This window comes from Dipodomys merriami, unplaced genomic scaffold (genome assembly GCF_024711535.1).
Source record: "Dipodomys merriami isolate MVZ:Mamm:240054 unplaced genomic scaffold, mDipMer1.0.p SCAF_7, whole genome shotgun sequence".
Classification (NCBI taxonomy): domain Eukaryota; kingdom Metazoa; phylum Chordata; class Mammalia; order Rodentia; family Heteromyidae; genus Dipodomys; species Dipodomys merriami.
The window spans coordinates 73,048,292-73,065,008 of NW_027206290.1; the positions used below are offsets into that span (position 1 = coordinate 73,048,292).

At 48.3% G+C, this 16,717-nt stretch overlaps 1 protein-coding gene across 12 annotated transcripts in view; it reads left to right on the forward strand.

Moving 5' to 3' along the window:
* Dlgap4 (DLG associated protein 4) overlaps nt 1-11,624 on the forward strand; it is a 157,073-nt gene extending 145,449 nt beyond the window's left edge. For 9 of the 12 annotated variants that reach the window (XM_070007219.1, XM_070007218.1, XM_070007224.1 and 6 more), the window contains 3 exons: nt 6,848-6,939; nt 8,961-9,116; nt 9,854-11,624. In XM_070007219.1, the coding sequence (XP_069863320.1) occupies nt 6,848-6,939; nt 8,961-9,116; nt 9,854-10,072 (467 nt within the window). In that variant the 3' untranslated portion in view covers nt 10,073-11,624. Of the gene's footprint in view, nt 1-6,847; nt 6,940-8,960; nt 9,188-9,501; nt 9,565-9,853 lie in introns of all 12 variants that reach the window. The other 3 variants (XM_070007221.1, XM_070007220.1, XM_070007217.1) reach the window with 2 other exon arrangements.
* The last annotated feature ends 5,093 nt before the right edge of the window (nt 11,625-16,717 follow it).

Below are 16,717 nucleotides of genomic sequence, written 5' to 3' on the forward strand. Positions count from 1 at the left end.
TTAAGCCTCAGAATCAAAACTTTTTTTTTTTTTTTTGGCCAGTCATAGTGCCTGAACTCTGGGCCTGAGCCCTGTCCCTCAGCTCTTCAGCTTAAGGCTAGTGCTCTACCACTTGAGCCACAGCACCACTTCCAGCTTTTTCTGCTTATGTGGTGCTGAGGAATCAAACCCAGGGCCTCAGGCATGCAAGGCAAGCGCTCTACCATTAAGCCACCTTCCCAGTCCCTCAAAACTTTTTTAATAACAAAATAAAAGCCTCTGTGAGGAATGTTGCCGTGATCTTTCATAGACAAGATTTTGCTTGCCTACATGTTTTTACTGGTTTTTTAGTATATCCCTACGAGTTGAGCTTAGGCCATATATTTCTATATTTACTTTTTCCATTCTTTCTCCATTTTTTTCCAGTAAAACTAAATAACATAAAATTTTCCTTTTTAGCTTTGTTGTTTGGAGGGGCCTTGCTGGGGAGACACCCAGGGCTGCATACTTGGCTAGGAAGGCATTACCAGGGCTCTGCATCACTGCCGGAAGTCATTTACTGGAGCAGTTCCGTGGTGTTAGTTACATTCATGGTGTTATGCAACCCTCCACAACTGTTTCCAAACTTTTTTTTCTTTTTTTTAATATCTGTGCACCTGGGGCTTGATCTCAGGGCTGGAACATTGTCTCTAAGCTTTTTTTGCTCAAGGTTAGTGCTTTACCACTTGAACCACAGCTCCACTTCCAGCTTTTTTGCTTAATTGAAAATAACTGTCTCTCAGACTTTTCTGCCCAGGCTGTCTTCAAACCATGATCCTCAGATCTCACCCTAGTAGGTAGCTAGAAGAAAGGGCATGAGCTGCTAGTACCCGGCTATTTTGTATCTTTTGTGTGGTGTTGGATTGCGTGTGTGTGTATAATCTTTAGAGAAATATGCAAGTTCTTTGTTGGTCTATTCCTTTTGGGGCACTGTCTTGGTATGTAGCCAAGGCTGAACGGAAACTTGTGATCCTCTCATCTCTGCTGTAAGCTCAGCCCTCAGAACTACTCTCAGCTTATTGGACCATTTTTAAATTGGATCACTTGTCCTTTCATTGTCGACTTGAGTATTTTATATACTGTAGAAACTAGACCCTTCTCTTTGATTTGCAAATATTTTCCTCCATTCTCTGGTTTTCTGCTTATTTTCATGGTAGTATCCTTTATCACACTTTTTTTTTTCTGTCATGGGACTTGAACTCAGGGCCTGAGTGCTATCCCTGAGCTTTATTGCTCAAGGCTAGTCATCTACCATTTTGTGTCACCACACCACTTCAGTTTTCTGGTGGTTAATTGGAGATAAGTCTCATGGACTTTTCCTGCCTGGGCCAGCTTTGAACTGCAATCCTCCTGAATAGCTAGCATTACAGGTGAGAACCACCAGTACCCAGCTTTTACATACATTTTTAATTTTGCTCAAATTCAATTTATTTTTCCGATTATGTTTGTGTTCCCAATATATTCTAAAATAAAGAACATATTTTAATTTGATAAAAATTAAAGCTGGGTACCAGTGGCTCACACCTATAATCCTAGCTACTCAGGAGACTGAGATCTGAAGATCATGGTTCAAAGCCACCCTGGGAAGAAAAGTTTGTGGGACACTTATCTCCAAGAAACCACCAGAAAACCAGGAGTGGTGCTGTGACTCAAGTGGTAGAGTGCTCACCCTGAGCTGAAGAGCTCAGGGACAATGCCCAGGCTCAGAAGCCTCACAACCCACCAGAAAAAAAAAAAATTAAAATGAGGCCAGGCCCTAGTGGCTCATGCCTATAATCCAAGCTACTCAGGAGGCTGAGATTGTAGGATCTCTGTTCAAAGTCAGCCCAGGCAGGAAAGTCCCTGAGACTCTTTATCTCCAGTGAACCATCAGAAAACCAGAAGTGGCACTGTGGTTCAAGTGGCAGAGCCTTGAGCTGAAGAACTCAGGGACAAGCCTGGGCCCAGAGTGCAAGCCCATGACCGACCAAAAACCTAAATAAAATGAGGATAAACATGATTGAGGTACTGAGAAGCTGACCTGCAGCTTGACTGGGCAGGATTTGTTGAAAGTGGCTCCCATGGACAGCTCCCAGACAAAATAAAAACAAGAGGCTGGGAAGGTGGCTTAGATGTAGATGGCTTGCCTAGCACGCATGAGGCCCTGGGTTCGATTCCTCAGTACCCCATATACAGAAAAAGCCAGAAGTGGCATTGTGGTAGAGTGCTAGCTTTAAGTAAAAGAAGCTCAGGGACAGTGCCCAGGCCCTGAGTTCATGCCCCAGGACTGGCAATATGTATGTGTGTGTATATATATATAAGATAGATAGATAGATAGATAGATAGATAGATAGATAGATAGATAGATAGATAGATTATGAAGAAAACAAAGGACACTAATATGCAGTTACCAATATCAAATTTCTGTGCCAGGCGTGATGGCACACACCTATAATCTCAGCACTCAAGAGGTAGAAGAAGTAAGGTCACAAGTTTCAGGCCAGCCTAGACTTCCCTTCAGGAAGGAAAGAAAATGCTTATACTTTTTTTTTTTTTTTTGTCAGTCTTGGGGCTTGAACTCTGAGCCTGGGCGCTGTCCCTGAGCTCTTCAGCTCAAGGCAAAATGCTCTACCACTTGAGTCACAGCGCCACTTTCAGCTTTTTCTTTTTATGTGGTGCTGAGGAATCGAACCAGGGCCTCATGCATGTGAGGCAAGTGCTCCACCACTGAGCCACCTTCCCAGCCCAGAGATTCAATTTTAATAGCATTCATTGGTTTCAGAAAGCCTTGTCTAGTCCACAAATTTCCATTCCATTTTCTTCTCTCCAGATTCCAGTCACACATGAGCTAGACTGCAAAACATCTTTTTTCTTTTTTCTAATTTTTTTTAGAACTTAGTCTAGATTTTCCTGCTGGATTATTTCATAGTTCAGCAATGAATCTATCAAACCCATATTTTGTATTCTAACTTTTTTTTAGTCTAGATTATTCACTCGAAAGTCTAATAAATTCTGGTTCCCTAGTGAAATTCATCTTGCCTTTATATTCTGGTACATATTTGGAGGTTTTTGTTTTTTTTCAGTCATGGGGCTTGAACTCTGGGCCTGGACACTGCCCTCAGCTCTTCAGCTCAAGGCTAGGTGCTCTACCACTTGAACCACAGTGCCACTTCCAGCTTTATCTGCTTATGTGGTGCTGAGGAATCAAACCCAGGGCCTCATGCATGCGAGGCAAGCACTCTACCACTGAGACACCTTCCCAGCCCAAGATAAGAGTCTTACGAGATTTCTTGCCCAGGCTGGCTTTGAACCATGAACCTCAGATCTCAGCCTCTTGAGTAACTAGAATTACAGTTGTGAGTCACCAGAGCCTGGCTTTTGTACATGTTCACAGTTATTTTAAAGTAATTCATATCTGTATCTCCAGGAGGTTTTTTGTTTTGATATGTAGTTGTTTGATTTTCTCACCTAGTGTACTTGGTAATTTTTATTCAGTATCAAAGTCTGTATAAAAACTAAAGAAGCTGGGCGCCGGTGACTTACACCTGTAATCCTAGCTACTCAGGAGGCTGAGATCTGAGGATCACAATTCAAAGCCAGCCTGGGTAGGACAGTCTGTGAGACTCTTATCTCCAATAAACCACTAGAAAACTGGAAGTGGTGCTGTGGCTTAAGTGGTAGAGCGCTTGCCTTGAGCTGAAGAGTATAGGGACAGTGCCCAAGCCCAGAGTTCAAGCCCCAGGACCGACCCAAAAAAAAAAAAAAAAAAAAAAGGTTCAGAGCAGCACTGACAGAAAGGTCCATTATAGTTGGTCTCCAAAAAAACAGTAAAAGGCACTGGAGAGATGACTCAAGTGGTCGAGGACCCTAAGTCCAAAACAGTATTGCCTTAAAAAAGCCTAGAAATAATTTAAAGCTGGAGATGATTTTCTGCTGTATAAGAAAGGATGAATTTTTTGTTTTTTGCAGGCAAATTAGAATAGAGTCAGATCAGTTAATGGGATTGAGCATATTGAGAGCTGGGATTTTGTGACAGATTATCTTTGTGTGTGTGCTAGTACTAGGGCTGGTGGTACTGGGTACTAAGGGTCTGGGCATTTTCCTTGAGCTTTTTTTGCTCAAAGCTAGCACTCTACTACTTGACCCACACCTCCACTTCAAGCTTTTTGTGGTTAGTTGGAGGTAGGAGTCTCACAGACTTCTCCACCAGGTTGGTTTTGAACCATGATCCTCAGATCTCAGCATCCAGAGTAGAGAGGATTACAGGTATGAGCCTGTGGCACCCAGGGACAGTTTATCTCTTTTGTAATTTCCCCTTAGTCCAGGATGCATCCTTCCTGCAGTCCCAGGGAGAACTGTAGTATTACCAAGGCCCTCATCCATGGCAGATCCTGAGCTCCAACTCTCCTCACATATATCTGAAAACTGCTTTAGTCTTTGCTCTATTGAATGTGCTTCCCTCGTTGTTTCCAGTGTTGTGTCTCCCTTGGTGTAACCCTAAACTCCAGATATTAAATCTGAATTCCAGATTTAATGTCTTGTTAGCTTGTCTTTTTAAAATAAGAGTTAGGGCTGGGAAGGTGGCTCAGTGGTAGACTGCTTGACTCGCATGCATGAGACCCTGGGTTCAATTCCTCAGCACCACATAAGCAGAAAAAAACCACAAGTGGTGCTGTGGCTCAAGTGGTAGAGCCTTGAGCTGAAGAGCTGAGGGACAGCGCCCAGGCCCAGAGTTCAGGCCCCACGGCTGACAAAAAAAAATAAATTAAATAAAATAAGATTTAAATAAAGTAAGATTTATTTAAATAAATTTATTTAAATAAAATAAGATTTATGCCTTCCTCTTTTGGGGGGGTATTGAAGGGGATAGGCAGTACTTGAGATTTGAACTCAGAGGCTTGTCACTTGGTTGGCTGGTACTCTACCACTTGAGCCATGTCTTCAGCCCTCGTTTTTGCTAGTTAATTGGCAATGGAGTCTCATGGACTTTACTCATAACCTAGACTGGCCTTGAACTAAGATTCTCTAGATGTCAGCTTCCTGAATAGATAGGATTGCAAGTATGAACCAGTGGCACGTTTTATTCTTTTCTCTTTAAGTGCCATATTAGCTATAAATTATAAGTAATTTCCACTGTGATTTCTTTGATCATATTATTTAGACAAGTGTGTTTTTGTTTGTAACACACACAGAAGTTTATTACATTTTCATAATTTTATTTTTTAAATAGTTGTACAAAGAGGTTTTAATTCAGCTAGTCATTATGAATATAATGCCTCTTTTTCCCTCATCTTTCCCCATCCATACATACATACTAGGTTTCTAACCTATTTAAGTTACTGCTGCAAAGCATTCTGTGTATGACTGGTTCTTTAAGATTTATCCTATTTCTTTTTTTTTTTGGGGGGGGGGGTCCGGTCATGGGCCTTAACTCTGGGCCTGGTCGCTGTCCCTCAGCTTTTCAGCTCAAGGCTAGCGCTCTACCACTTGAGCCACAGCGCAACTTCCAGCTTTTTTTTTTCTTTTTGCTTATGTGGTGCTGAGGAATCGAACCCAGGGCCTCATGCATGCAAGGCAAGCGCTCTACCACTGAGCCACCTTCCCAGCCCCAGATTTATCCTATTTCTTATGGCTGAGAAGTCTGTTTCATTGACTGTGCCATGTTGTTATTAGATGCTTATAAGTTAAGAAATTTATAAGCAATGTGAACCGCTTATCAGTGTTTACATCTAGATTTGTACTTGAGTCCATTCTAACATTAGTATAGCTATATCAGTATTCTTTTTTTTTCTTCTTCTTTTTAATGCTGGTTCTGGGGTTTGAACTCAGGGCCTGGTTACTGTCCCTGAACTTATTTGTTCAAGGTTAGCACTAAACCATTTGAACCACAGTTCCACTTCCAGGTTTTTTTTGTTTGTCTGTTTTGTGTTGTTTTTTGTAGTTAATTGGAGATAAGAGTCTCATGGATTTTCCTGTCTGGTCTGACTTTGAACTGTGATCCTCAGAGCTCAGCCTCCTGAGTAGCTAGGATTACAGGTGTGAGTCACTATGCCCAGCTTTTTTTTTTTTTTTTTTTTGCCAGTTCTGGGGCTTGAACTCTGGGCCTGAGCTGTGTCTCTGAGCTTCTTTAGCTTAAGGCTAGCACTCTACTACTTGAGCTACAGCTCCAGTTCCAGCTTTTTCTAAGTAGTTTATTGGAGATAAGTTTCACTTTTTGTTTTTTGAGCAGAATCTCACTTGGAGCCCAAGACTGGTCTCAAATTCAAAATCCTCCTGCCTTAGCTTCCCAAGTGCTGGTATTACAGATGGGGGCCATCTGGTCTTTATTTCTTCTTTTCAACTTTTGTTCTTCTGAAATTTTTTCCCATTATAGCTCAGTTTTCTAATCACCATAAAAATGCCATTAGGAATTAGAGGTGGCATCTACTTTTACCTGCATTGTTTGAATTTTTCCCAATAAGAATGGATTAATGGCTGAGCACCGGTGGCTCACACCTGTAATCCTAGCTACTCAGGAGGCTGAGATCTGGGGATTGAGGTTCAAAGCCAGCCTGGGCAGGAAAGTCTGTCAGATGCTTATCTCCAGTTAACCACCAGAAAACCAGAGTTGGCTCTGTGGCTCAAGTGGTAGAGTGCTTGCCTTGAGCTGATAGAGTGAGGGACAGAGTCCAGGCCCAGAGTTCAAGCCCCACGACCAACCAAAAAAAAAAAAAAAAGAATGGCTTAATGTGTAAACAAAATGAAGACCTGGTCCCATCACCAAATGATAATGACATGTTATTCTGCCCCACCTTTCACCCCAGCAAACCCTGTGCTCTGCTCAGCTGTTTTTTCTACCTCTCTTGCTCAGTCTTAGGAAAGGTCCTCAGTGCTGTGGGCAGTGCCCAGCTCCTGATGTCCCAGAAATTCCAGCAGTTCCGGGGCCTCTGTGAGCAGAACTTGGTGAGTGTGACTCTTCTTCCCCCGTATAGGGCTCCAGCTGGCCAGGGCTCTGCCAGCTGGCCCCTTGCAGCCCACAGGACCTCCTCCATAGATGGGGTGGTGCTGCTTCCTCCAGGCACTGGAATATGGCAGTACTAGCCCATGAGAGAGCTGCCCGGGCCCTCCTGAAATAGATCCTTGAAGCTGGTGTAAAGCAGCCCCATGAAAGGTGAAGTCAGCCTTTATTTCTCTGTTTTTATGGTATTGTGGTTTCAAATCTTGTGCTTGGTAGACAGGCACTCTACCACTTGAGCCACACACCTCCAATCCTTTTTGCATTATTTTTAAATGGTCTTGTGGGGTTTAGGTGGTGGTGGTGGTGGTGTGTGTGTGTGTGTGTGTGTTTTAATTATCTTGGCCTGCTTGGACCATATTCCTCCTATCGTCTTTTCCCACGTAACACGGATGACACGCCACAAGACCTACATATTGTTTAAGACGAGGTCTTCCTTTTTGCCCTGGGCTAAACTTGAGCCATAACCTTTCTGATCTCTACTTTCTGAGTAGCTGGGATTGTAGGTTTGAGCTCCACTTGTGCTCTGGGCTTGTCCTGCCTTATTTAAATAGTCTGTATCCTAGAGGACACTCAAGATAAGAACTCAATAAAACACCACCACTCGGTTAGTGGGCTTTCTTCTCCTTCCCTCTGCCAGGGCCAGAAGCAGAGTCAAGTCTTTGGCAGTATTTCCCGCAGAAAGAATCTCTCTGCTAAGCCAGGACTGTGAGTTCCTGCTGCGAGGACAGTGGCAAGATCACCTCCAGGACTTACAGGCTCAGGGAGCTTTTGTTGTCATGGAACAGAAGGTCCACACCCCAGCCCCTCCACACACACACTCCCCCCCAGCCCAGAGTATTCCTCCCTGTAAAATGCGAGCCTTGCTTGCCTGCTGACATATGTGGAAACTGGAGGTCTTTGGGTATTTTGTTTTGTTGTTGTTGTTGTTGTTTACCCCAGCCCTCTGCTGGTGGCTCTGGCAGTGGCCTCTGTGCATGTGTGCAGGGCCTGTTCTCACGAGGGCACATTTCCAAGGAGGCCTGCCACCCATACTGGTATTGACCAGGAACTGGCTTTATTCCCCTCCCCCCCCACCCACACACACACAAATACACCGATCCTGACCTGGACCTGGGAACAAAAGAGCAGGCCTCAGCCAGGCCTCAGTGGCTTACACCTATAATCCTTGCCTCTCAGGAGGCTGAGATCTGAGAATCAAGGTATAGAGCCAGCCCAAGCAAAAGGGGGAAAAAAAAGACCCACAAGACTCATCTCCAATTAGGCAACAAAAACTGACGTGAAGGTGTGGCTCATGTGGTAGAGGGCCAGCCATGAACAAGGGCCCCGAGTTCAAGTCCCTGTGTTGGCAGGGAAAAAAAAAAAAAAGAACAGGACTGGGCCTCAAAGGTCCCAATTCAGCCAGGCTCCAGTGCCTCATGCCTGTAATCCTACCAACTCAGGAGGCCTAAGATGTGAGGATTGCAATTCAAAGCCAGCCCAGGCACAAAAGTTCATGGGAGGGCGGGAATGTGGCTTAGTGGTAGAGTGCTTGCCTAGCATGCATGAAGCGTTGGGTTCAATTCCTCAGTACCCCACAAAAGAAAAAGCTAGAAGTGGCGCTGTGTCTCAAGTGGTACAGCGCTATCCTGGAGCACAGAGAGGCTCAAGGACAATGCCGAGGCCCTGAGTTCAAGCTCCAGGACCAGGTAAAAAAGAAAACAGCTTATGGGACTCTTATTTCCAATTAACCATCAAAAAGCTGGAAGAGGCCATGTGACTCAAGTGGTAGAGCATTGCCTTGAGCAAAAAGGCTCAGGGACAGTGCCCAGGCCCTGAGTTCATGCTCCAGGACCAGCACCTCCCTTTCCTCCGGCCCCCCCAAAAAAGAGTCTCAATCCAGTGCCAGCAGGACTAGGTACCGTGCACAAGGCAGGGGTGAGATTAGCTTGTGCCTGGGTGGCCCCACTGATCTCCGTGTGCCCCACAGAACCCTGACGCCAACCCACGTCCAACAGCCCAGGACCTGGCAGGGTTCTGGGACCTGCTTCAGCTGTCCATCGAGGACATCAGCATGAAGTTCGATGAACTCTACCACCTCAAGGCCAACAGCTGGCAGCTGGTGGAGCCCCCGGAGAAGAGGAAGGTGAGCATGGAGCAGTGCGGAGGGGAAGTCCAGGGACAAATTCCTGGTCGGCAATAACGCTGCCCACATCGGTCAGTGCTGCTTGGCTCCCTTCTCCATATGTCGTCTTTGAGCTGGGGCTCACGTCCATCTTTGTGCGGGGTCCATGCCTGGCACGCGTCCAGCATGCCACTCGCTGTGTAGTGGAAGGCTGCGTGGAAGCATGCCCTCCCGCCCTGCATGTCCAGAAGAGGGGGTGGTCACGGGAGACGTGCCCACGGGCACTAGCAGAGGCAGCAACATGGCCCCTTCTCCCAGGGCTGTGCTGCCAGGGTACTGGGGTTTGGACCCAGCTCAGCCTCCTTGTGGCTCAGCCCTGAGGCTCAGGACTCCTGCTCTATGCCAGGGGCACCTTCGGGCTCTGATAGGGCAGCATGTGAAATGTGACCAGGCTGGCAGAGCCCTAAATGTAAGTTACCTGTCGGGCTGGGTGGGAGCAGGGGTGGGGATGGGATCTGTCTGTCCCCTCCCGTTAGGCTGTGGTGGATTCTGAGCTTGCTTTCTGCCCCCTCCCCCCGTGCCTGCGCTCCGCCCACCATCATTGCTTCTGTGGCCTCCTGCCTCCCACTCGTGTTGCCTGTGCCGGGTGTGGGGAGGCGGGGCGGGAGACGCGGCTGCCAGCCTGTAGCAGGGGGTAGTGCCACAGGAAGCGTGGCGCCTTTATTTTATTTCCCTACCCTCTTCGCTATCTCCTAAAGGAAGAGAAGAAGCCACCCCCTCCAGTCCCAAAGAAGCCAGCCAAGTCCAAGCCGGCCATGAGCCGCGACAAGGCCTCGGACGCGGGGGACAAGCAGCGGCAGGAGGCCCGCAAGAGACTCCTGGCGGCCAAGCGGGCGGCGTCTGTGCGGCAGAACTCGGCCACGGAGAGCGCGGACAGCATCGAGATCTACGTCCCCGAGGCCCAGACCAGGCTCTGAGACCCGGCAGGAGGAAGCAAAGCGACTTCAAATCATTAAACAACACACACAAGAACGGAATGCGAACGCAACGGAATTTTCTCAACCTCTAGTGTGGTGGTTCTCTCTAGAGACCCTGAGCCAACTCTTCAAATTGACGCATACAAGGGCTCACCATTTGGCTTTCTTGGGTCCCTCCGAGCTGTAGGTTCTGGAGACTTCTCACACACAGAAAAACGTCCACCGAAACCACAAAACAAAAACCTTTCTCTCCCTCTGGCTGGCCCTGGCGGACCAGACAGCCGCACTTCGGCAGCTCCCGGCCCAGCTCCACATGCAGTCAGTCTTTTTACTTGTTCTGTCCGAGGAGAACTTACACTCGCGTGTTTACAAGACGCCGACCGTCCAAGGGCAGCCTCGGGGCCCCTGCCGAGCCCCCCCTTTCCCCCAGCGGCCCCCCCCTCCCGCCCCGCAGTTTGCGTTCTCACCTTTTTCTTTTCCCTTCAGAGCTCACACAGGGGTCACCAGCATGGCCAGCGGCTTTCTAGTTCCCAGCCCTGTGGGGTTGAGAGTCCAGAGGACAGACAGATGGACACGCATCCTCCCCTCCCCTCCCCGACCCCACCAAGTGCTCACACACAGCCTCCGCCCTCGGCCTCCAGTGCACCCCACAGACGCCTCCTTCTGCGGCTTCCAGCCACCGGGGCAGGGGCAGGCCTGATGCTTCTCTGAACGGATGAGGAAAGTTCTGGTCCGTGGGGAAGCGAGCGGACTCCAGACTCTAGGCCTTTTTCTTCTCTCCAAGCCCCTTCCTTCCGCAAAGGAAAATGTAGGACTGGCAGCGGCCTGGGGGAGGGGCACACTGGCGTGCAGCCCGGCGGGCGGGCGGGCGGGCGGCAGTGTCTGTACGTATGTGTACATATGTACATAGACCCTAGAGTGTATATTTCACTAACGCCCGTCTGTCGCCATGCCGCAGCGCCGCCACCACCGGCTCTAGGGGCACCTGGCAGGGGCGAGGGTGTGAATAGCATATATTTTTACATGTACTATATCTAGGTGTGTGTACAAGTGTGTGTAAAAATATATCCCTCGTGTGTAAGCAGCCCCCCCCCTTTTTTCCCCCCTTTCAGTTCCCACTCCCCTTCCTCGGGTCCCGCGGCCCCGCCTGAGTTTTCCGTTCCTTCGTATTTTTCCCCAGTCCTCCTCTTCCTCCTCTCCCCACCCCCACCCCCACCCCCCCTGAGCCCTGAGCTGAAGGCAGGGCCTGAGGGCGGGGCGGGGAGGGGCCTGGCAGGGGCCGGCTGCACCCAGCAGAGCACTCAGCACCCCAGCTGCCCGTGCTGAGCCCACCACTCCACGGCATCGGGACATCTTGTCAGGCGCATGCTGCAGGGCCTCCCCAGGTGAAGCAGGGGCCTGCGCTGGGGCCCCCTTCCAGCTTGGCCGTCTGTGACCTTGGGCAAGTCACTTGACCTCTGTGTGCCTCAACTTCCTCCTCTGTAAAATGGGGACAGTCCCTGCCCCTCCCTACCTCACAGGCATGTTGTGAGAATAAATGCGGTAACGTGTACTCCGGGCTCGTGGTGTTATTGCAGTGCCAGGGGCCGGTGAGGGTGAGGAGGGTGGTGACCTCATGTTAAGGCAGGACTTGGGGGAGTCAGGTGACTTCAGTACGTCGGGTAATGCTAGCTCTGGGGGTTCTAGTCTGTGATCCAGGCTGGAAACGAAGCTCACTGTCACATCAGGAGCACTTCCGGTGAGAAGTGTTTCACCTACTGCTGCAGAAGCTGGACAGGCACCCCACTTCCAAGCCCAGACTCTGTGTGCCCCCCTAGCAGTTGGTGCCCCAGTACACTTAGAGGCCCAGTCCCTGGGCCAGGCCTCCCACGTTGCCCTCAGAAGTCACATGGCACAGGAGACCACGCACCTGGCATGGATGAGCTCAGGACCATGCCAGGTAACAGATGAGGCTGCAGGCGCTGGCAGCACCACCCAAGCGAGTGTGGGCAGGAGTATTCTAGCCCAGCTTATTCAGGTGCTGGCCAGCTCATTACACCCACACCCCCACAAACCCTGTGCTAGGAACATGCTGTTCAGAAGGTTTGTACAGCCTTGTTAGCCTAGCTAATAGTGAGAGACAAGATTGTGAGTTCAATACCAGCCTGAGCAGAGCTCCCCGCCTCCCATCTAAAAAAAAAAATTCTTGGGCCACTCTGGACCCATAGGTGCCCTGTCTTCACTCCTGGCCCAGCCCAGCAGTAACCCAAGACCAGAGGCACAGACACATAGATCCCCTTCCCAGACTTGTCCGCAGCTGGACCCCTTGGGAGCCCTCCACTGTAGCTGGAGAACCTGTGCTTGGGGTGGTGTCACAGCACACTTGTGAGTGGTGCCATCACCCCTGACCTCCAGACCCGGCTACGAGCAAGACCCCAGAGCATTGGGGACATTTTGTCGAGTTCCTGCTGCCAGCACCCTCCTAAGAGAACCAAAGGTAAGTGGTTTCCCATTTGTTTTGTGGGGTTTTTTCCCTTGTCATTCATGGGGTCTGAACTCAGGGCCTGGGCACTATCCCTGAGCTCTTTCGGTCAAGGCTATTGCTCTACCATTTCAAGCCATAGCACTACTTCTGGTTTTCTGGTGATAATTGGAGATAGGAGTTCCACGGGGACTTTTCTGCCCCAGCTGGCTTTGAACTGCGATCCTCAGATCTCAGCCTCCTGAGATTTACAGGCATGAGCTGCCAACTCCCAGCTGGTTTTCCATTTCATTGGGCCAACCCTGTATTTGTGTGTGACGGCAGGAGGGAGGCCCAGCTCCACTTGGAGCCATACCACATGGGCCCTGGGGCTGAGGTTGGCCCCTCAGCTGTTCGGCACCTGCGTGTTCCTGCTGCAGCATAGGATGGCTGACGGTGGGGGTCCTACTCTCTTCATACCAGAAATATAGGGAAGGGGATCCCGAAGAGTCTGGGCCTCTACTCTTAGCTAAAAGATACATTGTGCAAGTCTAAGAACAGGGCATTTCCTGTCTGAACACAATGGCATTACCACCTTCGTTTTCCATAATGCCAAGTCACACGCTGCCCTGTGACCACCTTCCACTCAGTGCCTGTTCTTCCTTAAGGTCAAAGGGCAAATCCTAAGGGAAGGACCCCAGCACCCTCACCCAGGTCAATACCCCGAGCCACAGTCTGTCTCTACCACTGCTGTGATGAATGATGTTCTCGATTTCAATATCTCTCTCTGCTCAGGAGACAGTGGGCTTCTTAGGTAGGAATTGAGTTTTTCATCATGACTCAGTGTCTAGCAGAGAGTAGAATCTCCAAAACTGGGCACCGATGCTGGGCATCGATGCCTTGCACCTGTAATCTAGCTACTCAGGAGGCCGAGATCTGAGGATTATGGGCCAAAGCCAGCCAGGGCAGGTAGGAATGGTTGTGAGACTTTTATCTTCAATTAGCCACCAGAAAATAGGAAGTGGAGCTGTGGTAGAGCACTAGCCTTGAGCAAAAAGCGCTCAGATTGCCCAGGCTCTAAGTTCAAGCCCCACAACCAAACAAAAACAAAAAAAACCTAACTACTCAGGAGGCTGAGATCTCAGGATCACTGTTTGAAGCCAGTTCAGGCAGCCAAGTCCAAAAGATTCTTTTTTTTTTTTTTTTTTTTTTGTCGGTCGTGGGGCTTGAACTCTGGGCCTGGGCGCTGTCCCTCAGCTCTTCAGCTCAAGGCAAGCGCTCTACCACTTGAGCTACAGCGCCACTTCCGGTTTTCGGGTGGTTTATTGGAGATAGGAGTCTCATGGTCTCTCCTGCCCGGGCTGGCTTTGAACCGCGATCCTCAGATCTCAGCCTCCTGAGTAGCTAGGATTACAGGCGTGAGCCACCAGCGCCGGGCTCCAAAAGACTCTTACCTCCAATTAACCACCAAGAAGCCGGAAGAGAAAAAGTATGGCTCAAGTAGTAGAGTCTCAATCAAAGCTTAGCCTTGATTGGAAAAGTCAAGTGAGCACTGGAGACACTGAATTCAAGTCCCAGTACTAGCATACCAAAAAAAAAAAAAAAAAGTGGCATGAATAAAAACAGTTCAACTACCAAAGAAAATAAAATTCTGAAAGCTCCACATACACGATCATCAAAAATAAAGCACTTCAGAATAAATTTAACAGAATGAACACTGAAAACTACAACAAAGATGCAATTAAATGGAAAGGTACCTCATGGCCCCAAATGTTTCTGCAGAAACTGAGCCTGAATTTTATATAGGAATGCCCAGTGCCCTGAAGAGCCAAAGCAATTTTGATGAAAAAGCTGGACAATACACTTCACAATTTCAACACTCGATACAAACATAAAACACCAGGAAACAGGTACTCCAAAGAGGTGGCACGGGCCAAGGGGAAAGGATATATACATGAGAAGGAAGAAATGCAGAATCCAATGTAGCTAGAACCTGCTGGCTTTCGTTATAATCGTAGCTACTCAGGAGGCCGAGATCTGAGGATTGTGATTCAAAGCCAGCCCACGCATGAAAGTCCTGTGAGACTCATTTCCAGTAAACAGCCAAAGAGCTGGAAGTGGTGCTACAGGGACAGCACCCAGGGCCTGAGTTCAAGCACCAGGACACACACACACACACACACACACACACACACACAAACAGGGAGAGAGTGCAAAAGGGGGGGATGGGTAAGAATGTTGAAAGGGGTAACACTGATCAAGATACATTGCATTAAGCTGGGTGCTGGTGACCTGTAATCCTAGCTACTCAGGAGGCTGAGATAGAATCATGGTTCAAACCAGCCCAGGCAGGAAAATCCATGAGACTCTTTTTATCTCCAATAAACCAGAAAACCAGAATTGGTGCTATGGCTCAAGTGGTAGAACACTTAGCCTTGAGCTGAAGAGCTCAGGGACAGAGCCCAACCCCAGAGTTCATGCTCCATGACCAACAATACATAAATAAATAAGATATATTGTATTCATAAACAGCTTTGTTAAATGGCAACTCCTCTGTACAACTCTTAAAAATAATAAAAACAAGTGCTGGCAAAAAAGGTATATATATATATATATATATATATATATATATTATATACTAGTGACCCAGAACTCAGAGGTCAAGAGTAAGTCCCTACTACTGACCAACATCTAATTTTTGAATGCGTCTCAACAGAACAGCTTATTGATATGGCACCAAATCACATGCAAAAAAAAAAAAAAAGTATTCAGCTAAACTTCAAGTGAAAAACACCTGTGCTTCCAAGAACAGTCAAAAATGTGAAAAACACTGCTAGAAGCATGGCTCAAGTGGTAGAGTGCCTTGTGAGCAAGTGCAAGGACCTGAGTTCAAAGCCCCAAAACTACTTTTTTAAAAAAAGGAAGGAAAGAAGGAAAGAAAATAAAACCACAGATTGAAGCTGGGCATCGGTGGCTCATGCCTATAATCCTAGTAACTCAGGAGACTGAGATTGGAGGATCATGGTTCAAAGCCAGCCTGGGCAGGAAAGTCCATGAGACTCTCATCTTCAATTAACCACCATAAACCCATAAGTGGCTCTGTGGTTCAAGTGGTAGAGTGCTAGCCTTGAGCTGAAGAGCTGAGGGACAGTGCCCACTGGTAGCACTTGCCTGGCACTTGTGAGGCCCTGGTTCAATTTATGTTAAACGTGGATAATCCCTGGGAACATTTGCCACACAAAATAAGCCAGTCACAGGATGGACACTGCGTGAGTTCACTTATACGAAGGTCCTAGAGAAATCAGACTCAGAGAAAGACAAAGTTAAATGGTGGCAGTCAGAGTCTGGGGAAAAGGGGGACATGGGGAGGTCCTGTTCAGTGTGCAGAATCCACTCAGTGCAGAGCAACTGAGTGAACGGGCAATGCCACAAGAGTGTGCACTGAAATCATGGCGCAAATGGCAAAGACTGGCTGTGTATACTTACAGAGACAGACCGAAAAGCAGACAGACTACAAACATGACAACACGATTTTGGACCAGACCCTGGAACAGGAAATTTTCTATAAGGGACAGTACGAAACAATGGCACAAGGCAACTTGGGCCATAAATTGGATAGCCAAATTGCTATTTAAGTTTCCTGATTTTGAGCCTTACTAGGGACATAGAATTTCCTTTTTAGGAGATCCTGAAGTACCTAAGGATCAAGGGTGTGGAACATGCAGTTTCCTCCCTCACATACAAGGATAAGGAAGAGAAAGTAATAAAGGCAAGTATTAACAACTGGAGAATCTAGAGGAGGGCTATTCTTATAACTTTACTGTAAGTCTGAAATCACTTAAGCCTTTTCAGTATTATGTTCAGCCCCGGGCCTGAGGCCAGAGGACCACAAGCTCCAGGCAGGCCGCGGCTACAAAGCGAGACCCAGTCCCAAAAAAGAAAGAAAAACATACCCCAAAGAGGACGTTGGTCTATCCCAAACCTGCTCCGCCCTCTCCACCTGAAAGATGACAGCTCCCTCCCGATTCCTCCCACCAGAATCCGGGGACTCGGCCCAGTCTTCCCCATCATCTCCACCTCATTCCCCTCCCAAGTCCAACTGGCTACACACCGGGCTTTTCCAGATCCCCCCCCTCTTCCCGCCACCCCCGCCGCCGGCCCCAGTCTGAACCCGCGCCCTCTCCCACCCCCAAACACTCCCAGGA